The sequence below is a fragment of the Cervus canadensis genome, chromosome 1 (genome assembly GCF_019320065.1).
Source record: "Cervus canadensis isolate Bull #8, Minnesota chromosome 1, ASM1932006v1, whole genome shotgun sequence".
Classification (NCBI taxonomy): Eukaryota; Metazoa; Chordata; class Mammalia; order Artiodactyla; family Cervidae; genus Cervus; species Cervus canadensis.
This window is the reverse complement of record NC_057386.1, coordinates 26,365,657-26,379,220: the sequence shown is the minus strand read 5'-3', so window position 1 is coordinate 26,379,220 and position 13,564 is coordinate 26,365,657. Positions and strand designations below refer to the sequence as shown.

Genomic DNA, 13,564 nt, shown 5'->3' with positions numbered 1-13,564 from the left:
GCGATGCCCTGGGTCAACATAGTACTCATGGGGGCCCAGGCTCACCTCTGGGGGAAAGGGTCTCGGGGTGGGACTCAGGGGCTGCTGCTGGAGCGCCATGGCCTGCAGGGTCATCTCCCGGGCCTGCGGAGAGTTGGGGTGAGTGGGTAGGCCCAGGCTTGGGCCCCACAAGGCCCCCCAGCAGGATATCCCAGTCCCCTGGCACTCACCAGCAGCACGGCCTGCTTGTGGATGAAGGCTTGCTGCAGGGCCAACGTGGAGGCGTCCAGGCCTGGAACTGGGGTGACCAGGTCAGGGGGCACAGATCCAGAGATGAGGGCGGTAGGGGTGGGAATTCCCTACCCTGCCTGCCCTGCCAGCTCACCCCCCAAGCCTGAGGCTGCCTCTCTTCTAGGGCTGAAGCTGCCCTGAGCGCCGTGGGGACCCGCTGAGCCCAACCCTGAACCCGACCTGGAGTAGGCACTGACTTGGCTTTGGCTTTGGCTCTGGGGGTCTCCTGGGGGGGCCTTCAGTGCTGCTGCTGCCATCTCCACCAGGCTGGCCTCCCCCTTTCATGCGGTAGGCAATGGCTGTTGGCTTCTCCAGGTCCTGGGGGGCAGATGGCTCAAGTGACTGCCCCAATGCCATGCTCCCCAGACTCCAAGGCAACGGGCACCTGACACCACCACCACCTCCTCCCAGGGGCCCCCCTCCAGCCACCCCAGGGCCCGGCTGCAAGAGGCTCCTGTGCACGCGCCCTGCTGTGGCCTTCAAAGGCCCCCTGCGTCCCTACCGCGTCCCCGTAGGACAGCACGGGGTCGAAGAGGCTGTCCAGGTAGCAGTCCAGCCCCTTGTGGGGCACAGCAGGCTCTCCAAGGCTGTCTGAGTCTGGTGGGGTTGGGAGAAAGTCAAGTTCTTTCCTCCTGCTGATCACCCCTCCCACCCCCAGGCTCCCTCCCCACCAGAGACAGCGGCCACTGCTGGTGGATCTTGGAGGGTCACTGTCCCTCTCTGAGGCTCAGTCTCCCCATTTGTACCGTTCTCATTGTGGCTGCAGTACCCATCGGAGTCAGCCACGACAGGCATGAGCCCCTGGTGCTGGGGCCTGGTGGGTGCGTCATCGTCTGAGTCCCAGCTGTTCCCGAACACCCTGGGGGATGGGGCACACAGTAGCTGAGCCCCCCGGCAGACCCTCCTCTGTGCCCCGGAGTTCTCCCTTTGAAGGTAGGCCCCCTCCCTGAAGACCTCGAAGTTCAAGTTCAGCTCACAGCCACATGCAGGAAGGGGGCCTCAGGCTGGGAGAGACCACCTCTACCTGAGGCCTCCCCTGCAGGCCGGGGGCCCCTCTGCACCCACGAGGAAGTAGGCTTTCCGTCGAGGGAACTCCCTGAGCAGCTCGAGGTCTGACACCAGGTCCAGCACGTAGTCATGGCCGGCCAGCTCTGCCCACTGGACCCCGTTCTTCATGGCCACCGTCCAGCCTCTCCAGCCGTCGACCAGCCCCCTGGTAATAGCATGTGGAGGGATGGGAATGAGGGATGGCGCCAAGAGGTACCGCCCGGGGAGACCCTGGATGGAGCCAGACACACGACTGGAGCAGACCCTCTGGGATTGGGGGACCTGGCCTCCCGCTCCCACCTCCTCCCTCCCGGATGTGCAAGGGTGTGCTGGGCAGGGCATCCCAGGAGCCAACCTGTGCCTCAGAATGTCTCCGGCCACCTCCTCCCCTGTACTCCAGGAGTGCACCGGGCAGGAGAACTGGTCACCTGGGCAGCAATGAGTGTGGGGCTCAGCCCCAAGCATCTGCGGCCGGTCCTGCCACCTCCCCACTCTCGTCCTGGGCCCTGACTGTGCATCCTCACGGCCCTGCTCCCAGCCCCGGTCCAGGTCCTGACCCCTCGCCCCCACTCTGACCTCTCTCCAGGCTGCTCACAGCAGGGCCACCCAGCTTCTCCTAACCCCAGGCTCTGCTGCCCCTCCATGGGAGGCAGGGTAGGGCAGCTCACCATTGAAGCAGCCCACATCCAGTGCCATGCCGGCCTTCTCCTGGGTGGCTGTCCACTCAAGCTGAGTCGGAGGGAAGGTGCGGGCAGCCCCAGAGACCATGGCCTGCATGAGGCGATGCTGACACACGGCCTGGAAGCCACCCCGCCCGTGATCAGACACAAACCTGACGGGTAGGAATTGGAGCAAGGATGAGGCTAGCCAGATGTGGAGGAAACCCTGAGACTGGTCAGGGATGCCCAGGCCAGCCCAGAGCTCCGAGGTTGGGCTGCCAATGATTAGGGCAGCTTGGAGCTCCCAGGCTAAGCTGAAAGCATCTAGGCCAGCCAGGGGCACCTCAAGCCAGCAGGAGTCTAAGGATGCCAAAAAGGTTCTAGGCAGGCCCAACTAATCTCAACGGAGCAAAATGTCATTGCCAGGATAGGGCCTACAGGAGGTGTGAGCAAAGACCTGGCCTCCGGGGACTTCCTCCATTTTACCAGGCCATCCGGTAGTCATCAGTCCTCTCTGAGCCTGCCACCGAGTTCACAGATGCTATGGGGGTTCCAGCTGACCCAGGGTCAATCAGCCTGCTCCCTGCCAGGGGTGGGCACTCCTTGTGCCTGGCTCCCGGCCCCTCCCCGTTGCTGGTGGCCTGTGGCTACCATGGGGAAGCTAGAGCCATGCCCACGGGAAGCCCAGCAGGCAGGTAGTGGCCCTGCCCCCAGTAGGGTCCCAGGGAGCTGCCCCTACTGCGCTGAGCTCGGGAAGGCTCTGCATGCTCTGCAGCTCACAGGTTGGGTCCTGTTACTATCCCCAATTCCCAGGTCAGGAAAGAGGCTCAGAGAGAGGCAGTGAGTTGCCCCAGGTCACACAGCAGGAAAGTCAGAGCTAGGTTTTGCACCAAGGGCCTGCTTGAGCTCTTTCCCATGCAAATCAACCTTGTCACCAAGGAGGGGGACATCACCATCACCTTAACATGATCAGGATGCTGACGACAGCCACGCTTACACAGCGCGTACCACCAGCCTGTCCTCTCGGTGTTTCACATGTGTTTGCACAGTTAATCCTCACACAGCCTGATGTAGGTACTCTTCCCACCCTCATTTTATAGGTGAGGAAACAGGCTCAGAGAGGTTATTTAAATTGCCCAAGGTCACACAGCTATGTGGCTGAACTGGGATTTGAACACAGACTGTTGGAACCGACACGCCTAACGACCCTGCTGCAACCCACTGCCCACCACGTGAGAGGTCAGCACCTTTCTTCCAGATTCCCTACACCCTGGTCCAGCCACCGCTGAGTTCTAGAAGCCCTGTATCGAGCCTTGTCTGACCCCTGCCCTCTGATGGGAAGCCCTGGGCCAGCCCCTGAGCCTGAGCTTCCAGGCACAGAGCCTCCCTCCTGCCTGGCCTGGCATCTGCCCCGGGCCCTGGCCCCCCAGCTCCACTCACTTGAGCAGGTACTTGTCCAGGCGTGGGGACGGTGCGAAGCTGCCGAGGCAGGCAGCCAGCAGGAGCCAGCCCCGCTCAGCGTTGTGGGCGCTGGGGTTGCGCCACACCTGGTTGGCCAGTTGCGCCAGGATCTCGTCCCGCAGCTCAGGCACTGCCAGTCCCTTCTGCACGATGTAGCTCCCGAAGACATGGTCCCGGGTGCCGTGCAGCTGGGGGTCTCCCATGAAACGTAGGATCTGGCCACAAGCAGATTCTCCTGGGTCTCTCGGAGGGCTGTTCCCACCAGTCCCCACCCCCTCATATGCATCCCTCACATGTCCTTCCCAAGTCCTCCTGCCCATATAAAAGTTCCCCACAGTAAAACTGTAACAGGCTCGTGCATGCTAAGTCGCTTCAATGGTGTCCCACTCTTATGACTCTATGGGCTGTAGCCCCCCAGACTTCTCTGTCCATGGGATTCTCCAGGCAAAAAATACTTGAGTGGGTTGCCATGCCCTCCTCTAGGGGATCTTCCCAACCCCGAGATCGAACCCGCGTCTCTTACATCTCCTGCATTGGTAGGCAAGTTCTTTACCACTAGCACCACCTGGAAAGCCAGCCTGGTTTATGCTGGGCCAAGTGACCAGGGCTTGGGGAAAGTCAATATTCTCCTGCTCATGAAACTTCTGCAGCCCCAGCCCCTCCCCACACCCTGGCCTCACCTCCGGCTCTATCCAGGGCCCAGAGGGCACTTTCTAGCATGCGTACCCAACCACATCCTCCCATAGAAGCACCGTCCATGGCTCCCTTGGGCCCCTGGGGGCCCAACCTCAGCTCTGGGCTTGTTGGTCAAGGCCTTCTGCCCCTCTGGCCTTACTCTCCTGAGTCTCTGTTCTGACCATGGCAACTTCTCTCCCCTCTACCCCTCCACTTGCCCTGGCTGGGAGACTCTGCCGCCACCTTCCTCTCCAGTTCAAATGCCCCCTCCTCCAGGAAGCCTTCCCTGACTCTGCCCAGGGCTGCATGAGGGGCCTTGTCTGGGCTCTCCGACCCCCATCCCCCACTCTGTCCACAGGAGTGGGTCACTCGTTAGGTCTGCTCTGCCTCCCCTTTCAGACAAGGCTCTACTCTGGAAGCTCCAGAGAGGCTGGGAGGCAGCCATGTTGCCAAGATGACTGCGAGAAGACAGGCCCCCATCCCCAGACCCTACCCCAGAGAGGACAGACACTGCCTCCCAGAAGTCCCTCCTCCAAGGGCTCAGGGCCTGGGCTGGTGGAGGGTCCAGGGGAGAAGCACGGGGGTCTCCTGTCTGGCCTCAGGGCTGGGGCTGTGATTTGGAAGGTGATCTGTGCAGACTCGTACCAGCTTGAAGATGCCCACGGCCTCCACATGGTATTCCGCCGGCAGCCGCGTGAGGGGTGTCCTCAGGGGCACGGTCAGCATCCCGAAGGCAGGCTCCTGGGCACAGAGCAGGCACCTGGGCACAGAGCCAGGAGGCAGGGGCACCTCCGGACCCACTGCTCTAGGCCGGGTGGGGGCACACGAGCCTGAGGCGCCTGGGCTCTGGTCCCCAGCATGCAGACGGAGATGCAGTGAATCAGGGCAGAGGCCCCCTGAGACGCCCCTGGAGGGCAGGAGATGAGCGGCGGGGGTGATATGCTGTGGGTCCACTCACTGCTTGTCAGGTTTCTGAAATGTTTCCAAACAGCCACTGCCTGAGCCCTTGAGGGCCCCCCACCACCATACAGGCCCCCAGAGCCCCCAGACTCCTCATGACCCAGCAACTGGAGGGCTCGGGACTGTTCTCAAGGGGCGTGGCCACGAGTCGGCCGTATCTGAGGACAATGCCAGCTGTCACTGTGTCTCTTCCAGCTCTTACCTTGAAGTGGCACCGGACAAACTTGGCCATGGGGTAGTTGTTGATGTCCAGGGGCAGCGTGACCCGGGGCTCAGCCCGAAGCCGGGGAGTCCGTACAAGGGCCACCCGGGGCCCCTGGGCTGTCTTGAGGCCTGTGGACAGAGGAGGCCTGAGCGGCCTTGGCCCCCTGGCCAGCCCGCCCTCCAACATCACCCAGCGCTGACGTACCCGCCACGGCCCGCAAGAGCCCAGCCAGCTCCACCGGGACCTCCAGGTGCCCCACAGCCACCACCTGCCGCTTGCTCAGCTCCTGGGGGGTCAGCACAGGGTGAGGGGACAGGTCTGCCACACCCCCACCTGCCGGCCTCCCTTCCTGTCCCCCGCAGCCGCCTGGACCCCACACCCACCTCCTGCTCCCGCAGCCATGCCTCCTCCACCCGGAGCCTCCGCTCCGCCCTCAGCTGCAGGAGAGCAGACGGTCAAGGCGGGCAGCGGCGGGCAGAGGGGACGGCAGCCCCAGGCCCACCTCACAGACGGGGGAGGCAGTGGTGTGGCCAGAGAAACGGGTGTGGGAGGAAGAGAGCAAGAGACTGAGGCAGAGGGCAGAGCAGTGATGCTTTGGGGAAGGAAAGACGCACAGGATGTCAGAGAGCAGCAGAGAGGTGCGTTTTGGGGCCCCTCCCTGGAAAGTGTTAGTCGTTAAGTGGTGTCCAACCCTTTGCGACACCCCATGGACTGTAGCCCACCAGGGTCCGCCCTCCGGGGATTCCCCAGGCAAGAATACTGGAGTGGGTTGCCAATTCCTTCTCCAGGGGATCTTCCTGACTCAGGGATCGAACCCGGGTCTCCCACATTGCAGGTGGATTCTCTACCGTCCCAGGGCTACCAGGGAAGCACCTCCCAGGTGCCCCACAAAACTCCAGCAAGGGCTCATAGCTCCTTGGGGCTACATTTGTCCATCTGGCTGTGGAAATGTGACAACAGGCCGATACCGGCACGGAGACAAGGGCAAAACCAGAGCGAGTGCTGCTGGGGTCGCCTAATTCTAATCATGCCCGGTTACTGGGCCCTGCTGTGAGCCCTGTGCCGGGCCACACCCTCCCCGCAGCCTCTCATTCAAGCCCTGCACACCCCAAGGGCTAGAGAGGGACAAGCGGGGATCGAACCCAAGCCTGTCCAGGCCAAATGCCTCCTCCCCGTCCCTGCCTCCCCATGGACCCTGACGGGACAGGCCTGGTTCTGGGGGGATGGACAAAAGCCCAGCCTGCAGCACCTTGAGGTAACGCCGGTGGCTTGTGTACATGTGCACCAGGGCCTGGAACTTCACCAGACGCCTCCTCATCTGCTGATACCGCTGTCTGGGGCAGAGAGAAGAGAAGGGGTTTTGAGTAGGAGGGCCAGAGGGCAGGGGTCATGGGTGGCCAAGGGGAAGAGATGCCCACCCGCCTTGCTGGGGTGTCAGTGTCCACACTTCACTCTGGGACCCAATGCAAAAAGGGAAATAAACTCAGAGAGGGGCAGTGACTTGGCCAAGGTCACATGGCAAATGGAGTGGCAGGGCCTGTTGGCTGTCCCAGGGTATGGGAGATGCAGGGTGGGGCCCCTCTTGGTGGGATGGATTTCTAACCACCAGTCACAAGGACCAGGGGGTGGGAGGGAAAGACACACAGAATCTTATCACCCTTCCCACAAAGGCCCCTACTCTCAGCTTGCATGCCTTTGGGAATGGGGAACTCACTACCCAAGTTCAGGCTCGGCCTTCCCGGGGCCTGGCCACAGAAACCCAGGGAGCCTTGCCCACTCTGGGCCTGCACCTGGCCAGGAAGCCACGGGCCCGGCTCTGCAGCAGGATGATCTTGCGGCGTAGGGAGCGGAAACGGCGCTGGACAAAGAAGCCGCGCAGGCAGCGCTGTAGCGTGAGGGCCGCCAGGCTCAGGACGTGGTCCCGCATGCCCTCTAGCAGCTGGTGCAAGTGCTCCTTCAGGAAGAGCTGAGGGCAGCAGGCGAGCGCTGAGGCTGAGAGCCCTGGGCACTGCCTGGGCCCACCCTCCCGAGGAGACCCTGAAGACAGAGGACAGGCCAGCCCCGGATCGGAGGGAGGATGGCTAAGTCTGGAGAGGTGGGGAAGGCAGGATGGTGGGTGAATTGGACAGGGAGAGCGACCAGGCAGAGTCTGGAGGTGGGATCAGCAACCTTGCCCCAGCTCGGCTGGATGGCCTCTGGCCTGGGCACTTCTGAGCCCACAGTTTCTAGCCATAGGGCACCCAGGGGCTGAATGTGGGTAGGACTCACCTTGCTGACACCAACACAATACATGTTTGGTGTGACCATGCATAGGCGGCTCAGCACCGACACACACATGTCCCCACTGGCTGGCAGGTTGTGCTGGAGGGCCACTAGACAGCGGTACCTGCAGGCCCCAAACCCAGCACGGGGCTATTGGACCCATCCGGCTGCCTGCTAGACCTCAGGGTCACCACCCAACCCCTGTCTCCGGGAGGCCTGGATCCCAGCAGATCCTTTACTCAGTCTCTTCTAAACAGAAAAGGGCTTTCTGTCCCAAGGCTTCTTAAAAAGCATTAAATGATAATAAATGGTTTCAGTAGAAGAAAATGCTTTAACGCCATCTGCTGGAAACTTGTCATATTAGTAATAACTATTAAAATCACTCCTCTTTGGAATCAACACATACATAATAAAACTATAAAAAATGCTAAGTAGTAAATATGTCTGCCATGTAACAGCTAGTATGTGGTAGTCTTGTGTAGTGCACAACCTGAGCAACTGTGCATGGCCAGCCCTATTCTGCCTGGGTTGTGAATTCCTGGGGCCATGGGGGGCTGGGTAGGGGTCTGCAGAGCTCAGGAAGCACCAGACCAAGGTACCTGTCAATGAACACCTGGAAGGGCAGCCGCACTGGAAAGCCCTCCTTCCGAATCCGCACAGTCTCCAGCAGCCCTGAATAGCGTAACTGGGCTGTCACCACATCACACTCAAAGAGGCCTGGCTCCTGGGGGAGGGCCCAGAGAGGAAGCCTGAATATTGGCCCAAACATGTGCAGTGGTCTCCACGGTGGGCTGGGCAGATAGGCGGTCCAGAGAGGCAAAGCCACTTGCCCAAGGTCACACAGCATGGGGAGAGGACTTGGCTCCCCCAGGGGCCCCTGCCATCACATACCTTCTTGTGGTTGGGCTTCAGGCACCGGACGAACAAGGGGTTACACCTGGGCAGAGTCGAGAGGAGGGCAGCCGTGAGGCCCTGGGGAAGGAAGGTGCTTGCCCCCAGGGTCACAGGTTGGGTGCCCACACCCTGCCACACCCACCTCTCCATCTTTTCCACCAGGTCCAGAAGTGACTGCTGGAACTTGGCAGCCACTGTGTGCGCCTTGTAGAGCCGGGAGACGGAGCTACTCTTGCCCAGGCGCTGAGGGGCAGCCTGTGGGGCGTGGCTGGAGAAGAGGTGTGCTACCACCTGCGCCAGTGGTCAAGGTCAAGGTGCCAGGAGCCAGGAGACAGAAGGGGGAAGGGCCCAGAGGCAGAAACAAGGAGGGAAATGGACAGAGAGAAAGAGAAAGGGGAAGAACAAAAGGCATCGGTCTCTGGACCTGGGGATCAGAAAGTGACCGCTGGACCCCTGCCCTGACTGAAGGCCATGCCGTCCCGGCTGGCATTCTACTCAAGTCAGCATGCTCAGTACCTTCCAAATGGCCCGCCTGTTGGGGAACATGGGGCACTGTCTCTGTGCCTGGCCCCGAGGGGGCCTGTGACACACCTGGCCATGAACTCTGGCAACGACCTGGGGGGATGTGGAGGCCGAGAGGAGGTGGGGGTAGGAGAACCACTCAGTGAGGGATAGGCTGGGGTGAGCCAGAGGCGGGATCAAGCTGGAAAAGGGGTCTGACGGTGGACTGGGTGCTCCGGGGGACCGGGGCGGCGAGGCTTGCTCACCCGAGTCCGGCTCCGCACAAACAGGTCGAGCACATCTTGGCGCACCTGGTCATGGTTCTTGTCCAGGAACTTGTGCACCTGGAGCGGGGAGGGGAGGGGCAGTTCAGTGTGGACCCCACCATACCCCACCGGCCTGGGAGACAGGGCAGAAGGCTAACCCATCCCAGGGTGTGTGCACTGCCTGCTCCCCTCCTCTTCCGTCCTCCTTACAGGGGGTCAGGGGCTCACGGCACCAGGTGACCCTGGCCCTGCCCCCCTAGGCCTCAGTCTCCCTGTCTGTCCTGAGAGGGACGGGCCCCTCCGCCTGCTATGGTTCCCCCTTTCCTGTCCCACGGTCCTCTCCACTCCCTGGGGAGGGGGAGAGGGGGCAGTAGCCACATGCCCAGTCCACGTCATGGCCCATCCTCAGTGACTCTGTCCTGTACCCATTCTAGAGATGAGGAAAATGAGGCCCAGTGGGGACAGAGGGTTAGAATCCTGGTCTGAGACCTCAGGGCAGGAAAGAGCCAAGATGACAGCAGTAACAGCGAACACTACTGATGGGCGCTCCTCTTCACCATGCCCGCCGAGCGCTGGACTTCTTCACTCACCCCGGGAGATGGGCACTATTGTTCCCACACTTTCGATGAGAAAGCTGAGGCTCAGAGAGGTAGAGGGACTTGGCCATGATCACACAGCTGAGGATCAGCAGGGCCAGACTGCAACAGGTCTGGGTGTCTCTGGCGTGGAGACTGGGACTGAAGGCTGTGTGGGCCATTCGGGATCTCACCTGGTAGGTGACTTTGCCCGCATAGTGCTTGATGGTGAACTCGGGCAGTGGCATCTTGGGCTTGGAGTAGAGTGGGTTGGCGCCGTGGTGGTAATGGCACTTCTGCAGAAACGTGTGGTCTGTGGCCTGGGGGCAGGCAGGGGTCAGCGAGTGGGCAGGGCCCAGGCATCCAGTAGCTGGCCTAGTGGCAAATTCTCCAGCCCTGACTGGTCCCCCTCAAGCCACAGGGAGGAGGAGCAAGTCCCTGCTCCTCTGGCTGCCCGCTGCTTAGTATGGACGGCCTGAATGGACCCTGTGGAAGGATGGGCTGCCAGCTGCCTTCCCTCCAGCCCACCTGTCTCTGCTTTCTCTAGTCCCACTGACCGGAGCACCCACACCACTCTCGTGTTTTCCAATCAGAATCTGAGGCCCAACCCCAAGATCACCTCCTCCAGGAAGCCTTCTGTGACTTCACAGACTGGCGAAGCCCCTCCTCCAGAGCCCCCATCCAGCCTCAGTCACCCCAGGTTTAAAACCCCAGGTTGGGTGTCCTGAGCCCCCGACTCAAGGCCAGAGCAGAGTGGAGTGCAGGACTCGGGCCCAGTGGGGACGCGGGCTCAGAGTGCCGTGTGCCCCAAGCAGCGTACTCAGCGCACACCTGGGGGAAGCAGCACTGGTCATCGAGGATGCGCAGGATGCCGTAGGGCTTCAGTGAAAGGAGGTTGATGCAGGGCTGGTTGTCGGCGAAGGTGACCTCCTGCCAGTCGATCTGTTCGCGTATGTACTCCTCCTGTGGACAGCAGTCCGCAGCCTCCAGCCCTGCCCAGTGCCTCCACCCTGTCCCCCAGGTGGACACAATCCAGAGGGTCCCAGCCGGGGTACCTCCGCCTGCACCCATCCCAGCACAGGAAGCTCACTCCCAGCAGGGCAGCACAACACGAGCCACCCCTGGGCCCTGCTTGTCCCCGGCCTGGACGGCCCTGCGAGGGTGAGGAGGACCACAGGAGGGCTCTTCTCTGGGCTCAGCACCCTTGCACCTGCCCCTCCAGAGCAGGGCCTATGCACATGCTGATCCTTAGCTCAGAGCGCCTTGCCCTCCACTGGGCCTATAGATGACCTCTCATTTGTCCTCAAAGAGCCAGCGCAGCCTGTCTGCCTCCGAGAAGGCCTAGCGGCTGGCAGGACAGGACCAAGAGTGGACAGAGGCTTCTCACCTGCTCCTCCTGGAAGACAATCTTGTTGAAGAGGTACTGGAGGCTCTCGTTTGCATAGTTTATACACAGCTGCTCGAAGCTGTTGAAGCTTAGGTCCTGCCAGATGGGCAGAGAGGCTGGGCCCTGCACTTTCGTGGCCAGCAGCCCATCTGTCCCCAACCAGGGCCTGCCCACCCCCCTTCCCCATGCAGGCTTATCCCCGCCTTCCACAACCACAACTTCAGCAAGCTGGAGCCCTGCGCACAGACCCTCTGCTCAGACCCCTCAGGGGCTCCCTCTGGGCACAGGTGAGAGCCCAGTGGTTCGGGAACCATGGGAGGTGGCCCAGGTAGTGGCTGAGGCCCAGGCCCTGGAACCTTATACCTGGGTTCCAACCCTCGGTCTGCCACTTTCTACCCCAAGTGCCTCAGCTTCCCCATCTGTAAAATGGGGATGACAGTGCCCACCTCCCAGGCAACTGTCAGGATTAAGTAACAAGCCGAGAGCTCAAAACAGCAACCAGCACATAACAGGTGCCATGGGAACCTCAGCGGCCACTTCTGCTGTTCTGATCTTGCCTGTCTTTCTCACGTCCCCCACTCTGACCCCCCCAAATGATTTCCAGCTCCCCACACCCCTGAGCCTTTGCACGACTGTTCTCTCCACCTCAAATGCCTTGACTGGCTCTTAAGGAATCAGCTTAGGACATCTCCAGGAAGACTTCCCTGATGCCTGCCCAGTTAGGGATCTTCTCCAGGCTCCCCCAGCACCAGGCTGCCTCTGTTTATGGTTCTGACCACATGTGTTTGTCCACATCTGTCCACTGAAACCCCACCCAGTCCCTCGTGGAAGCACCCCAAGGGTAGCGTCCAGGTCTGGTCCTTTCTGGGGACCCTGGTGTCACCCACAGAGCCTGGCACCCAGAAGCCCCAGGAAGTGCTTGTGGGTGAATGGAGGGAGATAATAATGGGGGAGGGCCCTGAACAGTTGATGGCACTCGAGCCTTCCCCCGGAGCCCCACCTCGAAGCCATAGATGTCCAGGACAGCAATGGACTGCGCATCCTTCTGTGGGGACACCAGCGCGTTGACCCTGGCGATGAGCCAGCTGAACAGCAATGCGTACAGGACCTTGGCGATGGCGTCCCTGGAGCAGAGAGGTGTTGAGGGGGCAGGCACAGTGAGGAGGTGCGGGGGCCTCAGGTGGGGCTGCGGCCTCACCTGGCGTCCACGGCGCTCTCCACCGTCAGGGGGGTGAAGATCTTCTCTCTCATGGTCTCCTGCAGTGCGGGGGGAGGTGGGCTCTGAGGGGCAGTGTGCTGGCCACCACCTCAGGGCAGTCCCCAGAGAACTGGGAGGCGAGGCATGGGGCGGGGATTGTGGAGCTGGTGTGACTGGTCTCAGGCACAAAGTCAGTCAGGGGGCAGGACGCATACCCTCACCCCTCTGCTGGGAGACAGGAGCTTGTATAAGCAGACACAGCAGTGATGTCAGCCTTGGGAAGGGAGGAAGGGCAGGGGCTGCGGGAGGGACAGGCCCAGCCAGGGCTCAAGCGTGGCTCTCTGGAGCGGGCGATGTCTGTGTTGGGTCCGGAAGGTTGAGTGGGTGTGAAAACGGGAACAGCTATGCAAAGGTCTGGGGGCTGTAACGCCTTTGGGGTCTGAGGTACCCAACTCTGGGCCCAACCCAGAGATGGACAGGAGGGGGAGGCGGGGGAGAGGGGCAGGGGGCCCATACAGCGTGGGGCATGAAGCAGCCCCAGCCACCAGGGACTCACGGTAACTTTGAAGGTGATGGCCTTCTGCAGGCCCTCGGGGGAGACCTGCAGAAGCTCAGCAACGGCCTGGATCTCCCGGGCGCTCACCACTGAGGCTACCTCCTGCGCGTCCGTCTGCAAAACACCCACAGGAGGGCCTGCTGAGCTAGATGAGCTCTTTATATAAAATTCATACAAAAAAAGGGAAAAATGGAAGGCAGGAGAAGGGGATGACAGGGGACGAGATGGTTGGATGGCATCACCGACTCAATGGACATGAGTTTGTACAAGCTCCAGGAGATTGTGGAGGACAGAGGAGCCTGGCGTGCTGCAGTCCATGGGGTCACAAAGAGTCAGACACAAGCGACTGAACAACAACATACAAATTTGGAAACAAGTGAGAACAGCCAGGAAAATTCTCAAGTAGGAATTCCAGGGACTCCGTGAGATAGTAAAACATAGAGTTAGAATAATTAAAACACTGTGGGATCAGATACATAGTTCATAAACAAATCAATGAAGCACAATAAAAAGTGTGGAATTGGATACAAAAGGACACAGGAATTGAGCATATGATAAATAAGTATCTCTCAAGTTGGGAGACTGAGTGACCATTTAAAAAAAAAAAACAACCACCTGGGATCCCTACCTTGTACCTTACTAGGGTAA

At 60.8% G+C, this 13,564-nt stretch overlaps 1 protein-coding gene across 1 annotated transcript in view; it reads right to left on the bottom strand.

Annotated features, from left to right (window-relative positions):
- MYO15A (myosin XVA) overlaps positions 1–13,564 on the bottom strand; it is a 46,843-nt gene that overhangs the window by 21,076 nt on the left and 12,203 nt on the right. Inside the window, exons 12-37 of the mRNA XM_043474179.1 lie at positions 12,917–13,030; positions 12,361–12,419; positions 12,163–12,286; positions 11,163–11,258; positions 10,607–10,738; positions 9,970–10,095; positions 9,201–9,278; positions 8,576–8,724; positions 8,431–8,476; positions 8,139–8,263; positions 7,546–7,663; positions 7,068–7,243; positions 6,527–6,611; positions 5,661–5,714; positions 5,482–5,563; positions 5,275–5,405; positions 4,758–4,853; positions 3,417–3,652; positions 1,986–2,149; positions 1,673–1,745; positions 1,295–1,483; positions 942–1,129; positions 773–861; positions 468–588; positions 210–277; positions 46–123 (exon numbers count right to left, since the gene is read on the bottom strand). Of these exons, the coding sequence (XP_043330114.1) occupies positions 46–123; positions 210–277; positions 468–588; positions 773–861; positions 942–1,129; positions 1,295–1,483; positions 1,673–1,745; positions 1,986–2,149; positions 3,417–3,652; positions 4,758–4,853; positions 5,275–5,405; positions 5,482–5,563; positions 5,661–5,714; positions 6,527–6,611; positions 7,068–7,243; positions 7,546–7,663; positions 8,139–8,263; positions 8,431–8,476; positions 8,576–8,724; positions 9,201–9,278; positions 9,970–10,095; positions 10,607–10,738; positions 11,163–11,258; positions 12,163–12,286; positions 12,361–12,419; positions 12,917–13,030 (2,997 nt within the window). The remainder of the gene's footprint in view (positions 1–45; positions 124–209; positions 278–467; positions 589–772; positions 862–941; positions 1,130–1,294; positions 1,484–1,672; positions 1,746–1,985; positions 2,150–3,416; positions 3,653–4,757; positions 4,854–5,274; positions 5,406–5,481; positions 5,564–5,660; positions 5,715–6,526; positions 6,612–7,067; positions 7,244–7,545; positions 7,664–8,138; positions 8,264–8,430; positions 8,477–8,575; positions 8,725–9,200; positions 9,279–9,969; positions 10,096–10,606; positions 10,739–11,162; positions 11,259–12,162; positions 12,287–12,360; positions 12,420–12,916; positions 13,031–13,564) is intronic.